This window comes from Aulonocara sp. 'chitande type north' Nkhata Bay, linkage group LG13 (genome assembly GCF_057382095.1).
Source record: "Aulonocara sp. 'chitande type north' Nkhata Bay isolate Kocher_YH1m ecotype deep benthic linkage group LG13, A_spYH_male_GT1.1, whole genome shotgun sequence".
Lineage (NCBI taxonomy): Eukaryota > Metazoa > Chordata > Actinopteri > Cichliformes > Cichlidae > Aulonocara > Aulonocara sp. 'chitande type north' Nkhata Bay.
In genome coordinates this window covers 27,638,285-27,662,213 of record NC_141356.1, presented here as the reverse complement: position 1 = coordinate 27,662,213, position 23,929 = coordinate 27,638,285, and the positions used below count along the sequence as shown (strand labels likewise).

At 41.3% G+C, this 23,929-nt stretch overlaps 1 protein-coding gene across 5 annotated transcripts in view; it reads left to right on the top strand.

Moving 5' to 3' along the window:
- Window positions 1-22,632, top strand: part of ptpn20 (protein tyrosine phosphatase non-receptor type 20) — a 28,405-nt gene extending 5,773 nt beyond the window's left edge. The window contains exons 6-47 of one of the 5 annotated variants that reach the window (XM_086259609.1): window positions 87-162; window positions 559-639; window positions 865-940; window positions 1,181-1,334; window positions 1,600-1,671; window positions 1,860-2,034; window positions 2,246-2,381; window positions 2,497-2,635; window positions 2,732-2,884; window positions 3,150-3,335; window positions 3,450-3,612; window positions 3,965-4,232; window positions 4,317-4,396; window positions 4,838-4,915; window positions 5,030-5,137; window positions 5,276-5,392; window positions 5,516-5,724; window positions 6,283-6,384; window positions 6,651-6,744; window positions 7,278-7,363; window positions 7,833-8,004; window positions 8,416-8,627; window positions 10,426-10,524; window positions 10,615-11,096; window positions 11,266-11,842; window positions 13,060-13,230; window positions 13,325-13,499; window positions 13,588-13,798; window positions 13,878-13,915; window positions 14,170-14,256; window positions 14,948-15,009; window positions 15,306-15,467; window positions 15,555-15,804; window positions 16,618-16,724; window positions 17,779-17,861; window positions 18,271-18,380; window positions 18,522-18,670; window positions 18,848-18,938; window positions 19,559-19,893; window positions 19,983-20,198; window positions 20,503-20,565; window positions 20,652-22,632. In XM_086259609.1, the coding sequence (XP_086115735.1) occupies window positions 87-162; window positions 559-639; window positions 865-940; window positions 1,181-1,334; window positions 1,600-1,671; window positions 1,860-2,034; window positions 2,246-2,381; window positions 2,497-2,635; window positions 2,732-2,884; window positions 3,150-3,335; window positions 3,450-3,612; window positions 3,965-4,232; window positions 4,317-4,396; window positions 4,838-4,915; window positions 5,030-5,137; window positions 5,276-5,392; window positions 5,516-5,724; window positions 6,283-6,384; window positions 6,651-6,744; window positions 7,278-7,363; window positions 7,833-8,004; window positions 8,416-8,627; window positions 10,426-10,524; window positions 10,615-11,096; window positions 11,266-11,842; window positions 13,060-13,230; window positions 13,325-13,499; window positions 13,588-13,798; window positions 13,878-13,915; window positions 14,170-14,256; window positions 14,948-15,009; window positions 15,306-15,467; window positions 15,555-15,804; window positions 16,618-16,724; window positions 17,779-17,861; window positions 18,271-18,380; window positions 18,522-18,670; window positions 18,848-18,938; window positions 19,559-19,893; window positions 19,983-20,198; window positions 20,503-20,565; window positions 20,652-20,762 (6,516 nt within the window). In that variant the 3' untranslated portion in view covers window positions 20,763-22,632. Of the gene's footprint in view, window positions 1-86; window positions 163-206; window positions 640-864; window positions 941-1,180; window positions 1,335-1,599; window positions 1,672-1,859; window positions 2,035-2,245; window positions 2,382-2,496; window positions 2,636-2,731; window positions 2,885-3,149; window positions 3,336-3,449; window positions 3,613-3,964; window positions 4,233-4,316; window positions 4,397-4,837; window positions 4,916-5,029; window positions 5,138-5,275; window positions 5,393-5,515; window positions 5,725-6,282; window positions 6,385-6,650; window positions 6,745-7,277; window positions 7,364-7,832; window positions 8,005-8,415; window positions 8,628-10,425; window positions 10,525-10,614; window positions 11,097-11,265; window positions 11,843-13,059; window positions 13,231-13,324; window positions 13,500-13,587; window positions 13,799-13,877; window positions 13,916-14,169; window positions 14,257-14,947; window positions 15,010-15,305; window positions 15,468-15,554; window positions 15,805-16,617; window positions 16,725-17,778; window positions 17,862-18,160; window positions 18,408-18,521; window positions 18,671-18,847; window positions 18,939-19,558; window positions 19,894-19,982; window positions 20,199-20,502; window positions 20,566-20,651 lie in introns of those variants that run through there. The other 4 variants (XM_086259608.1, XM_086259610.1, XM_086259612.1 and 1 more) reach the window with 4 other exon arrangements.
- Window positions 22,633-23,929: the final 1,297 nt, after the last annotated feature.

The following is a 23,929-nucleotide window of genomic DNA, read 5'->3' as shown; positions in this document are numbered from 1 at the left end:
TCTGTGTGTGAAATTAATGCCATACTGTGCACTAATGAAAAAAAAATGAAAGTGTCTGTGAATAGCAGGGGTTCTTTTTCCTCCAGATGGACCAGACATCTCTGCCAGACAGCAATGTCCCTCTGAGCGGCAGAAGTCTGATGATCAGAGAAAGACTTCATGGTGAGCGTGATACAGTTGAGATAAATGTTTGATTTAAACTAGGTCCATACAACACACACATAAAAAGCTGAGTCATTTCATTTAATTTCTAAATAATCCTAATGCGTCCTAAATAAATTTGACCTTTAAGAGGTGTCATCTACATATTTCCTGGACGTAGCTGCAGTCACTGTTGGTTTGACTCAAGACTGAACACCGGACAACAGGATTAAAATCTTAACCTAAAGCAAGCCCAGGATTAGGATCCTGCGAGAGCCAGTAATCAGATACTGAGCGAGATGCTCCAAGCTAAAACCTCCTGCAGGTCTGTCCAAACATCTTAGTGTCTCAGGGCAGCAGAGACAAAGAACCAGATTAAACATTGCTGTCATCTTTTATTTCTTACCTGGATGACAGGAAAGAGAGGGCCATTTTCAGACTTCAGCGAAGGAAGTGCTGAAGGTAGAAGATATTCAACGGACTCTGACTCAAAGTCAGGTATGCGTTTCGTTTGGCTGAAACCAAATCCTGAACAGAAGTCACAGGATGTCTTTCAAAGAAGTTTGTTTCATGTCAAAATGCATCACTTTAGTGTCTGGATGTAATCCTTGAATTATGCATGCTTTTATGTTTTGTATCTATTTTTGTTTAATGCATTTTACAGTCAGAACATATATATGTGTACTATTTAAAAAACAACAACATTTTTAATATGTTTTATAGGGAGTTTACCTCAAAGACCATGGAGACAAAGACCGAGAAGCTCTCCCACATCGTTGTACCAATCTTCTTTAGAAAGGCATGTATATATGCATGCATATATACACACCATCACTGGACCTTCTACCAAGAGTGTAGAAGGATGCTATCTGTGCATTCATGTCAGCACAGATAAATCTTTCCGCTCCTCATTTCCCCCGTCCTTATTGTCTGTACTGACTTTGAGGGGATCTGACATTTTCTCGTTGTTTGACTTTTCCAACTCGCCTGCACAACTATTACACAATCTGTCCTTCCCCACCCACCTCTCTCCCTTCAGAATCCCTCGTGGGGTTCGTCACAGGGACAGCAATTGCAGTTGGCTTGGTAGGAGTCCCCATCACGACATCTCTCCGAAGACATCAGGCAGATCTCACAGTCCTTCCATCACATTCAGCGACTCCTCGCTTAGTCTGAGCCAGAGAAAATCTAAGGTAAGCTCAGAAACGAACTTGAATGTATCAGTGACATAAGTCAAGTGAAATGTTTTTGCAGGGCACGGAGTAAACGTGCATGCTGTGGATCTGTGTGCATGTAGCTGTATTAGAATGACAGTGAACTGTAGAGTAGTCAGTGCAGGTGAACTAAAATCTCTGTATACAGTTGATCATTTAGTGAGGAATGACAACCTGTCAGATGTATTCCAGCTAATAATATATACATATTATTTTTTTTTGTTTAATTAATTTTATTTTCCAGGCATTGGGTCCCGAGTTCGTCAGAATGCCAGATGAGCAACAAATTGTTCTTGAGCTTCCAGGATCTATTGTGGTAAATGAATAATCTCGGCTCACTTGCCCATAAGCAATTTCGGTTTACACTTCTGTTTGCTCCTATTCTTTTAGCTTTTCCTTTCTCGCATGCTGAACTGTGTCTATTTGCATAATTGCATGTATAGTATTTGTATATGTATGTACATGTACGTGTGTGTCTGTGTGTTTTGTGTGTACACGCCACAGTCCAGAAAGGGCCGTTCATGTTCGTCTCAGAGAGAAGTGACTGTTGTGATGCCTAATGGACAGTACGTGGTGGTTCGCTGTGATATTAAGTCCAGAGCAAGAGATGTGTTTGACATGGTGGTCGCGCACGCAAACTTGGTGGAACACTTTTACTTTGGTCTTGCCTTCCTAGATGGTAAGAGCCCATAATAAATAGGACCTGATCTATCTTGAGTGCACTGGTTGTGAGAAAGGATTGACAGTAAAAAAAATATTTGAATATGTAATTTATCTGAATACCTTTCCAGAAAAAACTGAAATGACTTTGAATCTGTCTTTCCGCAACTGGATGTTTTAGTCACTTCAGACAAAGGTGGCTAAAGAAGCTTTTCTTTGGCATTCTGCAGATGATGAATATTTCTTTTTGGAACATGAAACAAAAATCTCCAAAGTTGCCCCTGACAGTTGGAAAAAAGGGCAGATATCATCCTTTTTGGTGTTTCTTCGAGTCAAATTTTTTGTTGATGATATCTCCTTCATTCTGTAAGTGCTGCAGTGGTTTCACGATTAACTCATATGCAGGAAGCTCATTTTCAGAAATGTATTTAGTTAAACCCACTGTTGCCTTTTTTCTTCTTTTTTTGTTCCTCCTTCCTAGGCACAAACTGACTCGTCACCAGTACTACTTACAGCTGCGTAAGGATATCTTGGAGGACAGGCTTTACTGTAATGAGGAGACAGGCTTATTCCTGGCTGCTCTTGCGCTGCAGGCTGAGTTTGGTGATTACATGTCAGAGGTACAGAGGACATAACAATCATGTTTGCAGCATGTCTTTAAGGAGCAGCATTATCTGTCAGTGTGTATCCTCATCCTTTTTGTGTCTCTTTTTTAGTTATATGGCAAGAACTATTACCAACCAGAGCACTATGTGTCCAAGAGGATGCTTGAGAAGCTTGCCCTGCCCAGCGTCAAGGAAGAGTTGCCAAGACTACATGCAAGTCATGCACAGATGCTGCCAGAAGAGGCAGAAATGGAGTACCTAAAGGTAACCACACTAATAATGCATTTATTCCCACACATGTACACAGACTCGTTTAAAAAGTAGCTTATATTGTCCTTTAGTTACTGTATGTATGCTATAGTCATAAGTCTCGGTGAACTTTTTTATTACTACTACTATTTTTTTTTTAAATTTGACAGTTTTACTGTCCTGCTTAGTTTATAAATACATGTATATATGAGAGTTAGGATCAAGAGCTAAACTCCCAGATTTTGAGTCCCACAAAATCTGAAAACCATGTGCACATCAGATTGCACAGCAGCTACCAGAGTATGGAGTTATGTTCCACCGTGTGGGGCGAGAGAAAAGGTCGGTGGTTGGAGAGTTGGTCTTGGGAGTCTGTGCCAAAGGAATCATCGTGTACGAGATGAAGAACCACGTCCGGACTGTTACCAGACGCTTCCTCTGGAGGGAAACTGACTCCATATCCACTGGGGTAAAAAAATATGGCCTTTCAGTCAGACTTTGCTAAGCTGTGTAAGACATTACTTTGCAGAGGTAGTATTGCTATGAAGCTCAGAGGAACTAAATAATGATTTATGTCTTTCAGCGGCGTAAACTGATTATAGAGTGTGGTGGCCCCAGTGGGAAAAAGCATGGTTTTGTAACGGAAAGCTCAAAAATAGCACAATACCTCCTGAACCTTTGCTCAGCACAGCACAAGTTTCACAGCGAGATGACGTCACGACAGCTAAACCACACCTTAATCCCAGGTGGGAATATTTTGATTGTTTAAAATTTAAACTGCACAAAAAAAAAAGAGAAATCAGACTAAGAGCTCTTCTCTGTCCAGCCTGATCCCAATTAAGACTTTAAAATGTGTTTGTTTTTTCTTCTCTCACTGGATAGGATAACTTGTCTTAGATTGATTGATTGTTTTCTCATTTCTTCTGGAGATGGGATTGGTAGGAAAAACTGATCATATTTATTCCTAAATGGAGAAAGAAATGAGTACTGTGAGCAAAAAATATTGTTTCAGGGTTTAGCAGTGCTAATATTAAAAAAAAGGTTTTAACCAAGTATAACAAAGAGCAAGCAGCACCTGATTCTACTTTGTTTCTCCAGATGAAAACATGGAAAAGTACATATCCGCCTACAGGGGTCGTAACCTGAACTTAAGGCGGATATCCTGCTCAGAGGGCATGTTGAACCATGTAGGATTGGCGCCCGGTCAACCAGACTCCCTGTCCAAGTCCTGTGACGACCTGACTGCCAAATTGGAGGCTCGGCTCCGCCAACAGAGAGAGATGAGGAGAGAGATGAGTAGAGAGCTGAACAAGGATCTGCCCGAAACGGGAGACCTCAGGGATGTAAAAGAGCGACAGTGTTGGAGGTAGCCCTTAATAATGAGTTTCATGTTATTATCACAAAAATATAGGTGGATTTAGCTAAATGTTACCGTGAACATATGTTGTAGTACGCCAGAGCTTCTTCCCAGGATGATGTCCAGTATGTCACTACAGAAGCAGGACTCTGATGCCTCATCCTCCATTCGAGGTGAGCTGACAAATAAAATATAAATACAACAAGTCTTTGAGTAACACACTAAATCAGCATGGAGCACCTGACATCTGTTTGGTAGCCTCTAAGTCATATTAGGTTTTTGAAATTTGATGGTCACAGAGTTAAAGTAGAGTGACAGTCTGGTTGTCTGGCTGACATTGTCCCCTCACAACAATAGTTCTTCTTCTTTTCAGTAGGGGCTCTCCTATGTGGAGTCCACATGTTTTCTTCATGTGTTTAGATCTAATTCCAGATATGTTGATTTGAACATTTCTAAAGTGCGTACAAGTCTTAATGTTTTGGTCTGTTTATGACCTAAACCCACACCATACATTTGACCTGCCCCTGTGACCCAGTGCACAATAACGAGGCAAACAAAGTATATAAATAGTTTACTGCTGCCTGTTTATCATATTAAAAACATACGTTTTGCAGTTGATACACCAACCCGGACCCCACCAGAGAGAGAGATAGTCTGCGTGACCCTGAAGAAAGATCCCAAACTGGGCTTTGGTGAGTTTATTAGCTCAGATTTAGCTGAGAGAGATAAAATTCCTGGTATAACAACAACAGCAACAACAAGTGATTCTTTAGTAAAAGTCTTCATATTCTCTGCTCCTGTTTCAGGCTTTGTGATAGTGGGAGAGGACAATACAGGCAAACTTGACCTTGGGATCTTCATTGCTTCCATTGTGCCTGATGGCCCTGCAGAGAAAGATGGACGAATTAAACCAGGTGCAAAGTTCAAACGATGCAGATTAAAAATATAGATACGGGATGAAAATGTATAATAAAATATCTAGAGCAAGATACACAATTAGATTGGACGTGATCTGTCATAAGGACTTGAAGGTGATTTGCTGATTTTTCCAGGTGGACGTCTCATCTCACTAAATAAGACTAGTTTGGAAGGAGTGACATTCAGTGATGCTGCTGCCATCTTACAGAGCAGCCCCGATGAGGTGGAGCTCATTGTGTCCCAGCCTAAGCGTAAGATCGGCCCACTGCTTTCTCCGTCCATCCTTCAAATATTTATAAATTATTATCAGATCATACTGTGCAGAGTAGTAGTTATTTCATGGTTTTAATGCCACCTGGTTGTTTTCCTCTCAGAGTCACTGAAGGACAGACAAAGTTCTTTGAGTCAGAGTACTCTTGGATTAGCGTTGGAGAGGAACTTTGGGTCACAGACTACCCTGAGTAGCACAGAGTACCGTCCCGGAGTGGAGGAACTCGAGGATGTCATCACATTGTCCAGCATGGCAACTCCAAAACACAACAGGAAGCTTCACATTCCTGTGGTGCGAATACACGATGCCCAGGTTAGAACCAGTGCTCAGAAGACAGCGGTTAGAGACGATTGACTTTACTGTTTTTAAAAGAAGCAGTGCTGTCAAAGCTGATATTAGAGTCCAATGCCAACTGATAAACAGATTAAGTGCTCACATTAATTGGATAAAACTAAGAGATGTCGTCATTCACAGGATTCAGAAGTGTCCCAAAGATATGCCCTCATTCATTCCTTTCTTTTTTAGGAACACTTTAACGATCTATTTATTTTCAGTTCAGTACAGATGTTAAATTATTTCAAAGTCATTATAACTGCAACATTTACACTGTTACCTATAATATTATAGGCTGCAGACACTTAATTTAAACTTGCATACATTTACAGAATTGTTTTGAATAACTGCCACATTTTGCAAAAGTCTCAAGTAACAAGTACGAACACTCTAAATCAAAATGTTTTTTAATTTCACATTTTACTTGCAGAAATAACCTCTAAACATTACAATACATTTTCATGTTACTGTATGTAATTTTTCATGAAATCATTTCTTGTAATCTAACATTAATCCTCTGTTCTGCGTCTTTTTCAGGACATTTACTCTCGGTCGCCCTCTATCTTGAGCCTTAAAACAGGCGAGCGGTTTGTAGTGGAGCTGAAGAAAAGCAGTGGAAGCCTTGGCATCAGTGTTGCTGTGAGTGAAATGTTTTAATGAAGAGTGCTTTCCTCATTTTCTCTAGTTGTAAAAGAAAGTAGAGTTTGGTTTCTTTACGGAATCATTTTTGAAGAAAAATCATTTTGGATAAGGAAGCTGTAAAAATACAATATGTTCTTGATATGATGTCAAATACTTTATCTTGACTTACTGAATTTGAATTGATATGAATCATATAAACTTTGTAAGATCACTGCTTTACTGTCAGCCAAATGAATTTCCTCTTTTTTTCTGTCTTGCCAAAGGGAGGAATTAACACTAATGTGCATGATGGAGGCATTTACATCAAGAGTCTGGTGCCTGGAGGTGCTGCTGAGCAGGATGGTCGCATTCAAATTGGTAATCTTTTAATTTGGAAGTAGAAGATATGATCAGGTGTTGAAAAAGGTAAAGGGTTATAAAAAAATAAATGATTAAAATGTGCAGGATCCATATCAAACTTCTAAATTCTGGATAAATTCTAAGTTTATCAGTTGTTACATTGTAATTATATCCTTAATAACAGTCCCCCTAACATCATCATCATCATCGCAGCATTATAAAGTATGAATCTGACACAAAAGTTCTTAAGCTTCCATATGCAGCATATTACATAAGTGATTGTGTATTGAACAGTAAGATAATAAAAGTCTAAACCCCAAAGATCATAAAAATGTATTTGAGAAATTATATTATAAAACATTTGCTGTTGCTGTTATTTACATTTTGTAAACCTCTGTGCTGTGACTTGTTTCGTGCCTCAGTGAGCAGGAGAGACTTTAAAGTTTGGTGATATGTCATCACACATATACACACACACGCACACACATCGCAAACCGTTTCGGTTCGGATGCTGCTAATGATGATGAGGTTTGTGTTTGTGCGTATGACAGGTGACAGACTGCTGGAGGTTGACAGGTCCAACCTGAGGGGCGTGACTCACCATCAAGCTGTCGAGTTCCTGAAGAGGACTGGGGAGGTATACATACACGGGCATGAACACTTGCTCATGCAATGAAACACAATCACACACACAAATGTTCTCGTTTGCTGATATGATTACATTAATATCAGTGCTAAGTGACTGTCCTTCACAGAGGTTACATATTTCTTCATCTCTTTAAATCCATGTTTTCGTGATCCATGATGATAATCCTTCCCTAATGAGTCTGTTTTAGTTAAATTAACTTAAATATAAAACCATAAAAGTTAACATAATGACAAAAGCACTAAAGTCCAAACTATTGAATTCACTATTACAAGGACTTGACCTGACTCTTTAGACCTTTCCACCATAACCTTTTTTAAGGAAGCGTTATTCACAGTGAAAAAATGGCAGGAACCAGTGCTGCTGCACATTATTCTCTGTTCCCGCTGTGACGCTATTTGTTCAATTAAATTTATCAAGCATATTAAGGGGAAGTATGTGCGTCATCTGCTCCCTATAGGTGGTGAGCCTGCTGCTCGAGAGGGAGCCCACAGTAATTCTGGAGCCTAGACCTGACTCGCCCTGCCCTACCTTGGTCCACAGTGCATCACACACACAGCCCCTCAGGACTGAAGTCTCCATGGAAACGACCTTGAGTGGTCGAGCCAAGGACTACAGCTTTGTAACGGATGGTGAGAGGGGAGACGAAGGGGCATTTACCCTCGTAATAAAAAAGAAAAGATAGACAGTGTCAGGGACACACACTCATGCACACATGGCCCAGAGGTGACTGTGAGTCATCTGACAGCTACATTGTGGTTGCTGTCAGAGTCATCTAGGGCTGATGCCGCCTCAGTCCCTTGGGATTGCATCCACTGAAACCTTAAAGCTTCCTGTTCGCTGGCACGTAGCCTTCCCTTCTTTACTGGTAATAGTAGGAAAAAAAGTCAAATAAATTGGGAAAAATGTATTACCAAATAATAATTACAGAAAAGAAATATACATGCATTTGTGACACTGAATTGAAAAATGTTCTTAGCACGTTGCTAAAGATCATAATTCACATGTTAATGCTCAAGTGTTTCCTTTCATCTCGTTCGTAGAAAACACACGTGAGGTGGTGCTGAGGAAGAGCTTGTCTGGCCTCGGCTTCAGCTTTTATATCTCCCAGCTGCACTCAGGACCAGACCGCAGCAGCGTGGTCCGCATCAAACGTCTGTTCCCAGGTCAGCCAGCGCAGGAAAGTGGCCTGCTGCGGGAAGGAGACATCATCCTGACTGTCAACAAAGAGCCTCTCAAGAATCTTCCCTATCAGGTAGAATTTATATGTTTATATCAGATAGTGTATTTTTTGTTTAGTTTGTTTTTTATTTCTTATATTTATAAGAGGACAAGAATGTGTGTGGACAATTGGACCATAAGAAGCTAAAAAGCAAAATAAACCTGTTTGCAAAATAGCCAATGTAGTCTTAAAACTGTGTAAACCTGTGGAAGAACAATGGATAATCATGAATGGACTGCCGAGTGTATAAGTAACACAAGTGACCTTGTTCTCTCTCAAGTCTCATTCACTTCATTGTTTCACTAATCCTTTAATCTTGTACCACTTGAAATAGAAAGCAGTTTGTGTCATTGTGCTTGTGTCATTTAATCTTCTCTGTACTGCCAAGAAGTTACAATGGTATTAGCAGCGTTGCTTTTACACATATGTTGGTCAGATATCTGTGCACATTTTACACTCAACAAAAATATAAACGCAACACCTTTGTTACTGCTCCCATTCCCCACGGGATGGACGTAGAGACCTAAAATTCATTCCAGATACACAATATAACCATCCCTCCCAAACAGTGGTCACAAATCAGTCCAAATGTGTGGTAGTGGGCACATCTGCCATATTGAGATAATCCATCCCACCTCACAGGTGTGCCACATCAGGATGCTGATCTGACATCATGAGTAGTGCACAGGTGTACCTCAGACTGCCCACAACAAAAGGCCACCCTGGAATGTGCAGTTTTTTGCGCTATTGGGGGTCTGGGGACCCAGAACCGGTCAGTATCTGGTGTGACCACCATTTGCCTCATGCAGTGCAACACATCGTCGCATGGAGTCTATCAGATTGTCAATTGTGGCCTGTGGAATGTTGGTCCACTCCACTTCAATGGCTGTGCGAGGTTGTTGGATATTCGTGGGAACTGGTACACGCTGTCGTATACGCCGGTCAAGCACATCCCGAACATGCTCAATGGGTGACATGTCCGGTGAGTATGCTGGCCATGCAAGAACTGGGACATTCTCAGCTGCCATCTGCCCTGAACAATGTGAACCATGATTCATCCGTGAAGCGCACACCTCTCCAACGTGCCAGACGCCATCGAATGTGAGCATTTGCCCACACAAGTCTGTTACGGCGACGAGCTGGAGTCAGGTCAAGACCCCGATGAGGACGACGGGCATGACAGTTTGTGCAGAAATTGTTTGGTTGTGCAAACCAATTGTTCCAGCAGCTGTCTGGGTGGCTGGTCTCAGACGATCTTGGAGGTGAACCTGCTGGATGTGGAGGTCCTGGGCTGGTGTGGTTACACGAGGTCTGCGGTTGTGAGGCCAGTTGGATGTGCTGCCATATTCTCTGAAACGCCTGTGGAGACGGCTTATGGTTGAGAAATGAACATTCAATGCACGGGCGACAGATCTGGTTGACATTCCTGCTGTCAGCATGCCAATTGCACGCTCCCTCATTGCTTGTGGCATCTGTGGCATTTTGCTGTGAGACAAAACTGCACATTCCAGGGTGGCCTTTTGTTGTGGGCAGTCTGAGGTACACCTGTGCACTACTCATGATGTCAGATCAGCATCCTGATGTGGCACACCTGTGAGGTGGGATGGATTATCTCAATATAGCAGATGTGCCCACTACCACACATTTGGACTGATTTGTGACCACTGTTTGGGAGGGATGGTTATATTGTGTATCTGGAATGAATTTTAGGTCTCTACGTCCATCCCATGGGGAATGGGAGCAGTAACAAAGGTGTTGTGTTTATATTTTTGTTGAGTGTAAGTCTGTCTCATTTTTAACCAATTCAAAGTTTCTTTTCTGTTTGTCTCAGAGGGTTTTGCTTTTGCTACGTGGTGCTCCTTCTGAGGTTCATCTGCTGATCTGCCGACCTGGACCAGGAGCACTGAATGATGGAGATAATAACTCACTGGTGAGCTAATATACTCATGAATCACTGTAAATCCAGTCCCAAGGCAGACATTTTTAGACAAACCATTGTACTTTCTGTCTGACTCTACAGACTCTTACATCCCTCCGTGATGCTCGATCGCGGTCTCTGGACATCAGGTTGGGGGAGGACTACAGCGAGCTCCTCAAAAAGCCCTCCAACCAGGAGGAGGAGCCGACCAGCAAAACAGAGAAAAACTCAGAACTTCCTGCAGCTTCACAACTCCCAGAGAGCCAGGAGGATCTCAAGGCAGAAGTGCAGACACAACAGACTCCACCATCTTCCCCTCGCTCACCTCCTTCACCAACATCACCTACATCTCCTCCTTCACCAGTCTCGCCAGCATCACCTGCCTCACCTACCTCGCCTGGCTCTGGGTCTCCACCTGCTCCAACAGAGGCCCAACTAGCTGCTGGGAAGCTCGAGCAACAAAAGGAAGCAGAAGCAGAAAAGAAGAGCAAAGATGTGGAGGAGGAGGACGCAACAACCTCAAGCTCTACTGTGATGCTTATTGATGTCTGTCCTAAGACTGGCTCCAACTCTGTGTATACCAGGTAATGTTTCAGATGCCAGCTGTCATGTGTTGATGTGCATGTTGTGTGGTTATTTTCAAAACTCGTGCAGATGTCTTTTATCAGGACAGAGTTTTATTGTTAGGATGAACATGAACATTTGGCTTAATTTTAAGTAGACTACAAAATAAATGTTTTTTTTAATCGGCAGTGGAGTCAGAGAGGAGGCAGATGGAAGTGTCACCTATTGCCTCATGGGAAATGGACTCACTATCATGGCAGATGAAGAGTACCTGACCATCAGCTCCACACTGGAGCCTCCTCACATGCTTCCCACCGCTAGCACTCAAACAGCCAACTTTAGCTCTCAAACATCAAGTAGCTTGCAGTATCCACACCCCAACCCCACCACCTTGGCCCTCAACCTCTTATCTGACACCCCCACCACTTGTTCCCTGGCACATCCCTCCCAGCCACTCACAACACAGCCCCCTAAAACCAAGCACCACCCAATCCAGCAGGGGCTTCTTCCAAGTCACTACAAAGCCATGTCCAAGATCAGCCGCCCCATGGTGCCCCCACCTCAACCTCCACCACTGACCCCTATCACAGCTCAGATTATCTCTGTGGCTCCCTGTCCTAGTCCACCTCCCCCAGTGCTGCCCCCCACACTGCTGCCCCCGGCTGCTCCGATCCAATTTAGAGAAAAACCAGAAAAGAAAGAAAAGGAATACAAAGATTATGATGATGACGAATATGATGAGGAAGAGGAAGAGAGTCGAAGAAAGGCAAGTTGATGATGTTCTATTTTTATGCCACTGCTTAAATTTAGCTGTGTTTTCATCAATATTAGTTTGCCTGCTAGTTTTCCATTAAGTTTTTTGAAGAGAACCATCACTGGACTTTTGAGAGATTAATGTTTTCCCATTCTTGTCTAATAGCTAGCTGCTCAACAGTCCAGAGTCTTATTTTGTATTTTTATGTCTTATGTTGTTCATTTTTTCAACTGGTGAAAGGTCAGGCCGGTTCAGCGCCTCGGTTCTTCTACTGTTATAATAGCTGCAGTATGGTGTTTAGCATCGTCTTGCTGAAATATGCAGGGTCTTCCCTAATAAAGAGGTGTTCTGGATGGGATCGTATGTTGCTCTAAAATCTGTATATACCTTTCAGCATTGATGGTGCCTTTCCAAATATGCAAGGTGCCAGTTCCATAGGCACTAATGTAACCCTAAACCAACGGAGATGCAGGCTTTTGAACTCAGTGCCAATAACAAGCTGTATGGTCCCTCATAAGACATCTAGAGGAGATGGTGGTGTTTCTGTATCATGTTCATATATGTAAGCTTGAATTTACATTCTGGATTCACAGAGGATGATTTCTGGAAGCGTTCCTGAGCCTATGGAGCAGGCTGCATTAAAAACAGGAACGACAGTCAGCTCTGTTTTTAATGCAGTGCTACTCTGCCCTATACTATGAAGACAGTTTGACATACCCCGGGTATCTTTCCATTCTGGATTCACTAACATTGGCAATCAGGATAAGCAGTTACATCACGCTGTTTATCGACTGGCTAAGTTAACCCAGGGTCTCCCCTCTATGTTAAAATCAAAGGGCTGGTGTTGGCAGCATCTGACCAACCTAAAAGGCATGGATCATATGATTCTTCTTCCAAAGAAAAAGATCCCTGTGAGTGCCACCTACTCATTATCAGAAGAAATTGTGATAAAAATCTCCAAAAAACATTAAAATATAAAAAGCGTCGCCACAGATTCTCTGAACCTCTGCATCTCTAAGATTATCTTTATATACTCTTTATATACATGTTACTGACCTGGTGCTAATGAACCTTATTAGTGTCAAATGTTCCTCCAGGTGTTTCTTTTTAGGACCACTGACTTTTGAAGCTTTTTATATCCCCCACACAAACTTTTGCCACTGCCATCAAATTAAAAAATTTCTTGTTTTCTTCTTAAAATCATGACCTTCTAATTTCTATTCTCACAGGGATTGGTTAAAGAATTTGAGCTGTCAGTGGTTCTGACTAAGTCCAGAAGTGGAAGCTTTGGGTTCACCATCACTCGAAGCAAACTAGACAACTGCTACTACATACAGGAAATATTGGACAATCCAGCCAAGGCAGATGGACGACTCAGGGCAGGAGACAGGCTCGTCACAGTATGCACCAAAACTTGCGCCTGCACATTTAAAGTAATCATTAAGCGTGTCCTGTTGATATGACAACTGTTCTTTGTCTGTCATCTTTTACCAGGTAAATGGCCACGATGTTACCAGTGTGGCAGATGACGTTGCCATGACTATTCTCAGGTCATCTCCAAGGAGACTGAGTATGACAATAGGGAGAGCAGTGAGCAACCTGGTGGCTCCACCCTCTTGTGACAGCCTGCCTGATATTGTCCTACACAAGACACCTTCAGGACAGCTGGGTGGGACTTTATATAAACTTCGACTTACGGCATAGAAGCACATCAGTCATATATTATTTGAATTAATCTCTGTGCGTGCCCTTTCCAGGAATAAAGCTGACAGGTGGCATTGGTAGTAAATGGCAGGGCATCTACTGTCTGGAGGTGGTGCCAGGTTCCCCTGCCAGCGAGGAGGGTAGTGTCCAACCCAATGACAAGATCCTGTACATCTGTGGAAGGTGCACGCTGGGAATGACACTAGAGGATGCAGTCAAAGCTTGTGAGATCGCTCCACGTAAAGTGAAACTAAAAGTCATCAGGTATTAATGGTTCGAGAGATAATGTTTTTAGTGTTTGCCTTTCTTTCTTTGAATGAGTCTGTTCTTGTGTCTGTTACAGAGAAGAGCAGCCAGTGACCCCCAGGGGTAAGTGGAACGGTAAGTGCTTCCAAAGAATTTATGGCATGACTTCACTTGATCGGGACTCCAAGGACAGCTAAACAGGATAGTTTGGTTTCTATGCAGTATATGCAATGATGCATTGCTTAGAAACCAAATATGTTTGCGCTCAACAATGATAATTTAGGTTCAATCATTACCAGAAAACCTTAAAATTCTGGGAAGCAAAACAATTACTTGTGTGTAATGCAAAGGTATTTTTTAGTGTTTGATCTCTTTGTTTTCTTCGACAGGTCTGTTTGACTGGAAAAAGGACAGGAAGTCCTTTGCTCGTTTTGAAGAGCCAGTATCCCCAGAGAAAGACTCGCCTACTGAAGATGGTGAGTTTTTTTCTTTCTCGCATTCATTTATTTCTCTTTTTGCTTCTTCCAAACTCTTTTCATCATCAGCACAGTAACTAGTTACCATTCATCCCTTTGACGGCTGTCCCATTGTCAGGGTGAAGCATGAGCTTGGTGCTGACAGATAGCTCTCTTTGCAGCTGTGTGTGCGTTTACATGTGTGTGATCTGAATGCTGACAGACAGATCCTGGGCTCTCACAGCAGGATTAATAATTAGCGAGCCTCTGGCCCTCCACTGGCGTATTGGACTGCAAGGCCAAAGGCGTCGCACACACATGCACACAGAGTCAGAACCATACAGCCAGTGGTCTATAGGGCAGGTATCTCAGTTGCCTGGTGACGGTGTATAAAGTGGAGAGGGTCAGTCTGAAAAGATCAGCTTTGTTTTGCTGTCATAGAAGAAATACACCGCTCAACACTTCTCTTTCAAAATGTCCGAAGAGGTGGGAGGTTGGTGTGTGTTGCTGTTTTTTCTCCAAGTGTCTTGTTTTGAAATTTATTTTGATGCAGAAGGTGGCATGGATGCAAATCGGTAGAGAAGGAAAGTTCCACTGCTGGTTTAGAGCCAAACTCCAGGAGTTCCCTTTGTTAAACTTGCTTGATGTTTTCTAAAAGCATAATAATATACATGTTAACTCTTTTTTTTGTCTGAATGGGCTTTTTTTTCAGCTGAAGCTGTGTATCAGACTGCTGGACAATTCAGATGTCTCTCTCTCGGCCAAGAACAGGATGTAAGTTTACTAACAAATGTATTTTCTGTCCACTAGCCTGGTCTTTTCTCCTGTACACCTTCTGCTTTGCTTAAACAATTGTCCGTCTAAGGGGACACTGTAACATGAGTCTGCTGAGTGTCAATCTGTTAATGTATTCTCTATCTGTGTGTTTGACAAGCATTCTTTACTCTTCATTTATGTACACGACACAGTGGCAATTTATTAATGTAGAATACAATCTGGCCTTGTAAATACACAGCTATAAAACTGATAAGAGAATCTGTTTCCTTATTTCTCAATTCTTGTCTTCTTAGAATTGCATCATGCAAGTGGAGTTCACTAAACCAGAAGGAGGAGGTCTCGGTTTTGCATTGGTCGGGGGAACAAATGGCAGCATGCTCAGGGTGAGAGAAATTTGCTCAGGTGGAGTAGCTGAGCAGGACGGTCGCCTGAGAGTGGGAGATATTCTGTTAGAGGTAACAAAACAACGTATGTAATGCAAATAATTTTTTTTTACCTCCATAGTCAGGGGGAGGCTTTGATTTTCTTTGTGCCCATGCTAGGTGAATGGTGTGATTGTGTCTGGACTGAGCCACAGTAAGGTGGTGGAAATCCTGCGCAAAGCTGAAGGGACTGTGCAGCTCACCATCTGCAGAGACGTCCTGCCCCTGACCTACTCCGAGTCACCTACACCGCCCAACATGTCAGCTCAAACTGAAGCTATTTTAGCTGAGCAGCCTGCTCTTGTGTCCAACCCTGATAATTGCTCTTCACCTGACCTCATGCTGAACAGGCCAGTGGACCGTCCCCCTGGTATGCTCTCTGACAAATACATTTCCTAAGCTGCGCTAAATTTTATGGTAAAAGATGTAAAAATCCATATTTTGTGTCTAATTAGGCATAACTAGAATTAGAAATAGTATGTTTATAGTGCCTTACATATACATTAAGATCGCTTTGAAAACCAGATTTAGTGCCGTAAGATATACTTACAAATTGTCTCTGACTTTCACCTTACTACTGGATCATTCGTTGGTCATTAGAAGAAATCTAAAGCATAGTGGATCACATGTTCAGTCATCCCTTAAAATCTTGATGGTGTCCAGACTTTTACAACGTGTAGGTGGTACTTTGTTGACAGTCTACTCTCACACGTTTTTAAAAATATCATGCCACTTTCCAATCCCCTAATACCAGGCTATGATAGCTACTATGTTGTCATTACAACTCTATATTGAGACATAAAGTCAAATCCCTCGTTAACTCCTATTATTAGAGGCTCACACTTTCTTAGAGGGTTATTGGCAACACATTACAGCACAACTGTAGTGTCAAATAAGCTCATGCAAAGTCTTGAATAATGCCTAATGAAGGTATGGCTTGTAAAATTTGCCTAATAAAAACATTATTTATAGCTCTGTGTAATTTGATACAAATACAGCCTCTTATGTCTTATTAGTTTACTCTAAAATAAAGTGTGGCCCCTTCTTATTATTAGGATTTGTAGAAAGCAGATGTTTAAAACAAGCTGTAGACTCAGAGAGATTTGTAATATTTCATTAACAAAAAGCGTGATTATTTTAATCTTGTTATTTGTTGACATTTTGTCTACATTTGCTGTTTTAGAGGCAACGTCAGACCCTGTGGTTAATGAAGCAGATGTTGTTCTAACATCGCCCCCTCCCTCACCTCACCTACTGACAGTTGTAACCGATGAGACTACAGGTAAACAGGTAATGTGGACACTAACAAGCATACAGAAGTGTGCAAAAGTCTTGAGCAACTTCTCATTTCTTTAAACTTTGCTTCAAAGTAGCCAGACTTTCTTGTAATTCTTAAAGTGGTCTTGAGCAATCGTTCTCCAGCTTTCTGAAGGCCTATCAGAGATTTCTTTGGACATTGGCTGCTTTTTTACTCATTTTCGCTCCAGTCCCTGTACCTGATCATGTTCAGCGGGATGTTTTTTGCATGTTAAGTCATTTAACCCTGACCTGTGAACCTTAAAAAGGTACCTAATCAAGGTTAACATGAGAGATACATCTCAGTTGATCTGTCTACTGTTTGCTGAAACTTGCCTAGAAATCGTCTTCAAGGAAGAATAAGTGTCACTCACCCATTCTTGAGGAAAGGGAACAGGGAGAAGAGTCAGAGCTTTGGAAAATTACACAAGAAGTGGACTGAAAATCTGTGGCAACAGGTCTTATGACATGATGAGTGCAAATTTGAACGTTTTGATTCAAAACTTTATCAGTGTGTACAAAGGAGGTCAGGAAAGAAGCACAGCAGAGGTTTACGGCCAACTGTAAAACGTGGTAAAGGTCCTGTCATTGTGGCTGCATTTCAGCTTTGGGGGTGTTGGGGGACGTACAATGCATTACCATTTAATACTACCTGGAAAGCGTCTGATTGGGAAAGGCTTTCTTTTTCAGCATGACCATTATCCCAAAAACAGAGAGAGTTCAGGCTGTGTTAAAGAATAAAAGTGGTGATACCAAATATTGACTTTCAAGCTCATTACAGTTGTACAAACTCTGTTTTTGTCTTGTATGCAGCATTTTCCATGTGTGGTTGCTCATGTTTCAATACCCGACTACACCTATTTCTCATTTTCCTAGTAAAATAAAAAGACAGCCCAAGACTTTTGTACAGTACTGTATATAAACTAACTGCAACATTATTAACTATTAAAATTAAATCGTACCCTTCTTTACATCTTTACTAACATCTGCTGCTAACATCTTGCTCCTTCCCTCTGTTGCCTCCTCTGGCTTTTTGTCTGTGGAACAGGAGAGCTGTAACAGCACCCCTTCTCATCAAGCTTGCTGCCCATCCCTCAATGTCACTGACATGTTGCATGGAGCTTCTGACAGGTAGTACTACTCTCTTGTATTGTCTACATATTTCGTGTCCTCTTCTTCAACCCCCCTCCTCCTGCATCTTTGTATGCTGGAGTACCAGCATTATCCATAAGGAGGCAGCAAAGAGCAATAAATAAAAGATGACTGTGGGATAAACGTTGACGCTTGTAAACTGTGATCCCCATTAGAAGAAAATGTCAGTTAGTGTAACAGCTAGGAAGTGTATAGTACTATTCCATGCAGGCTTAAAAAAAGAAAGGTACAGCAGTAGTAAAAATATATTTTAGCCTTTTGTTTATACTGTATTTTAGGTGGAAAAGGCGCAGGGAAAGGAAGCTCAGCCTTGCATGATTTCATCCCCTCCTACCGAAGACTAAAAATGGTCTGGTCTCACCCCTGCCCTGCCCCCTGACTCCCCCAGGAAACAAATTGTGAGCAAACTTTTGGACCACTCCTGCAAAGACATCCGGAAACCCCAGTCAGACGGCTGGAGCAGTGAAGATGATGACGACGATGTATTCAGCACCAAAGGTCAGGAAATGGCCTCATCCCAAACAGGTGCCTGTTTCTGTAGTACTGTAATGACAAGTCTGAGTTAAAATAGATAAATGTTTGCATTAAAGGGTTAAAGTGACCCTTTTCTCCACTTCTTTTAATCTATATTTTTCTCAGGCCCTCCCATAGTATCAGAGGAGGAACTGGCCAGTCTAGCTCTTATTACCCCTGCAAAGACCAGCCAGTACTCAGGCTCCAGAGTCAAAGCTCTCATCCAGATTCTCCAGCATCAACTGGACCAGCAGGAACTGGTCAAAGAGTTCATGGTTTGTGTGAACTACTGGATTCATAAAAAGGAAGTTATTATGTAACTTACTACAATATGGGTTCCACTGTGAAGCGGCAGACAAACATCCATGCTGTAGAAAATCAGCGTTTATTAAAATAAATAAAATGCATTATCTTAAGTTATTGTGGTTATTATGTCCATGTTTATACTTAAGGCTCTGGAGCATCTGAAGCCTTCTGACAACTGCCTAGTGGGAAAAGCTCCTGAGAACAGAGACAAGAACCGCTACAGAGACATCCTACCCTGTAAGTTGAGTGTAAAAATTTAATGTTATTATTTATTCAAACCTTGCACTTTTTATGTTCCCTTTTTTAGGGGTTCCATCTTTCTCGTTGATGGTTTAAAGCTCGTAAAAATGGATACTCAGGGACTTGGCATTCCATTGTTTCATTGTCTCACTTTAAGCTGACTCTAAAACAGAAGGGAGTGAAGATGTTTGTGTACAACAGTTAAGCAATTTAATTTACACAGAACAAATTATTTCTCAATAACTCACTGGTACCATACTTATAATTTTCTCTGAGTCTGCCAAGTATGTGATGTTGTAATTATCTAGGATTTATATTTTTAATAAATGAAGGAGCATCAGGAACAAATAATATTACAAGCTGTGTTATCACCATGAATTCCAGAGGTTTGCTGTCTGATTTGTGATAGAATTAATCACTACCTCATAAACTCACAGTGTCTTCGACTTCTAAGTCAGATGCACCGCTCGCTCATCACGTCTGGTTTCAAAACATCGAGATGCTGGTGATAAAAATGCTCAAGTCAAGGCTTCATTAACCACTGAGTGGCTGTGGCTCAAACTCAAAAACACACCGAGACTATTTTTGCGTGTTATTTTTGCTCTTTCTTCCTTTAGACGACAAAACTCGTGTTGTGGTTGGAGAGAATCAGGACTATATCAATGCCAGCTACATCCGCATGCAAGTTGGCGATGAAGAGTTCTTCTACATCTCCTGTCAGGGCCCTTTACCTTCTACTGTGCAAACCTTCTGGCAGATGATCTGGGAAAATAAATCCGATGTCGTTTCCATGATGACCCAGGAAGTAGAGCGGGGAAGGATTAAATGTCACAAATACTGGCCAGAGAAGCTGGGTGTGCCTTTGGATGTAGGCAGGTACCAGCTTCACCTCGAGAACCAACAGTACCTGGAATACTTCCACATCAAGATCATCCGTATGGTGGAGAGTGAGGTGAGAGAGGGGCACTTTCTTTTCTGACTTACTGTAAAAAATGAATAAATACAAGTTTTGTGCAAATTTTTGATGAATTGCCATTCCAGACTGCCGAAACACATTTTGTTCGACACCTGAAGTTCACACACTGGCCTGACCACGGCGTGCCGCACTCCTCCGAGCAGCTGGTTCGCTTCATCCGCTACCTGAGGGCGGTGCACCATAAAGGGCCTGTCACTGTGCACTGCAGCGCTGGCATAGGACGTACAGGAGTTCTTATTTGTACTGACATCATCCTTAGCCTCATCGAGAATGATTTGCCTGTGAGTGGAATCCACTTTGATGGGTTTTCATTGGCATTTAGTGGTTTTAGTCATGCAACTGGCACAGTTCTATCACATTCCGGAAAAATAAAAAACAATTATCGGATAGACTGCTGTGAAATTTTTCACATAGGTCAGCAGGGGCAGATCCTACTATAACTGGCTATTCTTAAACCACCGCTGTGCCAAAGTGCGACCCAGAAGCACTAACATGGTTGCAGCCACTTCATTAATCACTGTTATTTGAAATAAAACATGCATGCATTTTCATCTGTACTTAACAGTTTTCTTTTTTTACCTTTAGATTAACGTAAGCAACATTGTGAAAGAGATGAGACTTCAGCGGCACGGGATGATTCAAACCAAGGTCAGTGCCAGCAGAAGGGTTAAAATTCAGGCTTTGGAATAGATGGTGAGCAAAATTAGACGTGTCCTTTGTCCCCCTTATTTCAGGAGCAATACCTTTTCTGCTACAAAGTCTGGTTGGAGGTTTTACAGGGGATTTTACAGCTTCACGGCAGCCAGTGGCAACCAGAAGACCCAAGAGACCACAAAGTAGTTTGAGAATGTTTCCACCATACCTGTAAGAAACAAGCTGTGAATGTTCGACCGCGTGCAGTCGCGCCCAGCAGAGCGATACGTTGATGATACAGTTTTCTTTGGCTTCCTTTAGTTTAGCTGGCTATAATATGCAATCTGTACTTCTCAGCTTTGCTACAATGATTTCAACTGACTTTGTCTGTGTATGTGTTCTTGGTGCTGTGATTATTTTAGATCACTGAGGTTGTTTTGCCTTTTCAGGTTTAGTGATTTGCCTTCTGTCTCAAACATTGTGTTTTTTTAAATCTAATCTTTTTTCTCCATGTTCTTTACATTTTTATGTTGCATGTTATTTTAAATCCGGTAATATTTACATCTTGGCAGTAATGTCATCAAAGTGCACAAGTGTAAGATCATCATACCAAAGTTAGTGTCTGTTTCAAACCTCGATGACTAGCGTTTGATTCAAGGTTGTGTTATCATTTCATTTAAGTGCATTTGTACCCTGCAGAAAAGGGTATTAGCAAAAGAACATTATTGATTGTCTTTAATTAATCATCTAAGGGAATGAAAAGCATTAAGTGCCTTGGAAAGATACGCATCACTTGCTCCATACTGACCCCAGCCCACTTGTCTGAAGCGGTCAGGGACGGAGGACAAGAAACAGATTTGAGAGCAGCTGATAGTGGTTGGAGTGAACGAGCAGCTTTTGGTCTGTTTGTAAGGTGGACTTTGGTTAATTCAAACCAGAGGAACATTACATCTCACCTTTTTGTTAAGTTGTAACTCTGAAACAGTGTGGTGTTCGCACACTGCCTTCCAGTCTTTTTTTCTTTTTAATTTGTGTGCTCATTTTATACAATATCTATCACAAAGAACATTTTATTAAACATTATCACAACTTGCTCATCCCAAATACAGATAAAGAATGACCCCACATAACAAATTTTTGAAAATTCATAAATTTTCAATTCACTATTTTGCTAAAATTTGAACTCTAAATATTCCCTTTTTTTTGTAAAATGTACAAAAATGATTTAGATGTAATTTAAATTATTAGTTGCTGGGCTATTACATGTAAGTTGTTACGTGATAGCATCGTTTCTCTGTATTCTTTGGCTATTTTAATACAAACTCAGCCAAAAATGCAAAAAATATTCCCAGGTTTACAAACTTTCCATTTTGCCACTTTAGATATTGTACAAAGCAACGGTCAAAGTCAAATCTAAAATGATTTCTAGCTGCTGGTTTGAACCTCAACCTTTGGATGTCACTGCTTGTGAGCTTTGTTCCTGTAGCTGCTAACAAACACACACCAGCTCTCTTATTGCATGCAGACTCTTACAGTACAGCCTGGAGTTTGACAAAATGACTTGAACATGATCAAAATGTGGAATGTAACAAAGCAATACTCCTGAGGAGGAGGGAAACTGAATGTCTGGATCGGTTACCCAGTTTTCCAAACTGTTTGGAGCATGTTGGTTAGACATATGCAGTACTGTACTTTTGCCATGTGGATGGCCATGCAGAGCCATCAGCCTCTGTACTGTGTATGAAACATCTTTTCACTCCACGCTGGTTGGTTGGTTTCCAACGATAGCTAACCCTCTGTTATGTGCAAGTTCGCGTTCTATTTGAAACTCGTTGATATATTTGAAAATGGTTATTCTTGAAAGAACAAAAGAAAAGCATATTTTGCATTCATCTGTGAAAATGCATCTTGTACAGTTAAGCAAGTGCTTATGCGTAGCATTGTGAAATATAATAACCTCTGATTGCACAACTGCTTATTTATGCTGAATTAATATCTTGTCACTGTACCAGCCACTATGTAACCAATAACTGAGAACAATGTAATACCTCTCTCTTTAATTAAAAGCTATTCTGAAGCTTGTTTGTGTGTTATACAACACATTTTACCCCTTGACTCCAAACACAACATAATTCAACTCGAATAACGGAACAAGGGCAGCAGATTGGGTTTTCCCTGATGGCACACACAGAACAGAGAGGCGGAGGCAACCCTAAATCTAACTTCACTGTGCCCCTTTTTCTACTTTTACTGCACGGTTTACTCCCTCTCGAGTTTTACTGCAGAGTAAATAAGCTGGTCTCACAGGGGTCTTTTGTGACAGCATGGAAATCCCTCGGAAAACGCTGCACACTCTGCGCACGTTTAAACCTGATGCTGGGGAAGCCACAGAGCAGATTTACTTGCTCGCCCTCTCTCCACTTTCTCAGCCGCTGCTCTTGTGTACGATATCTATACCAGATCCACTCACACACATACATACAATCCCCCAGTTACCCACCCCCATTCCTCCTATTTCTTTTCACTCCCCAGCTCAGACCTTCTTATTGCTATGAGTTATAGCAAAAACACCAGCAACTCAATTCAGTGTGTGTCATTTTATTAAATAGTCAGTTTCAAATTCAAACCACAACACAAGGCAGGAATTACTGACAGGCTCAAGGACTCAACACTGCCATTAAAATAAAGCTGCTGGGTCCTATTGTCATTGTGAAAACAGATGAGTTCAAGAAAAAGGGCCAAGGATCAAAGTGGGATATATTTTATGGAACACTTCTTAAGAGTTTGACAATACAGACATTTCAAACTGGGAACAAAAATGGTAGTAAATTCTTAACAGAGGCAATGAGTCAGAAAATGTGTTTAAAAGGCATAAAAATTTGAAGAAAACGGTAAATCTTGTGTTCTCACAGTGTAACACGGAAACAAGCCAGTTCACGTTCCACCTGTGTAGCATTTTTTTTTAAATGGACATAAGTTATGTACTGCAGCACATATACACACACAGACACACTTAACCATCCTCCTTTAAAGCTTCGCTGTCGCCTCATATTTCACCTCTGTGTATCTCTTCACACATTACATGGGGTGAAAACCTTAAATCAAGGCATTTAATGGATGATGCATCACTTTAAGTAATATGATTTTTTTTTAAATCTAATAAACAATTTACACACAAACATAGATTAAATAGAAGTGTAAAGTCATAATTTTTACTATAAATGATGTAGATGTCCACTGGATTTTTTAAGTGTTTGTTTCGATTCAGAGCTCAGCTCACAAAAAACTCGAACTTTTTTTGCTCAGAAACATTTAAATACACCACATGTGGTCTCTTAAAAGAATGAATGCATTTTTACAAAAAACAAAAGATCTTACT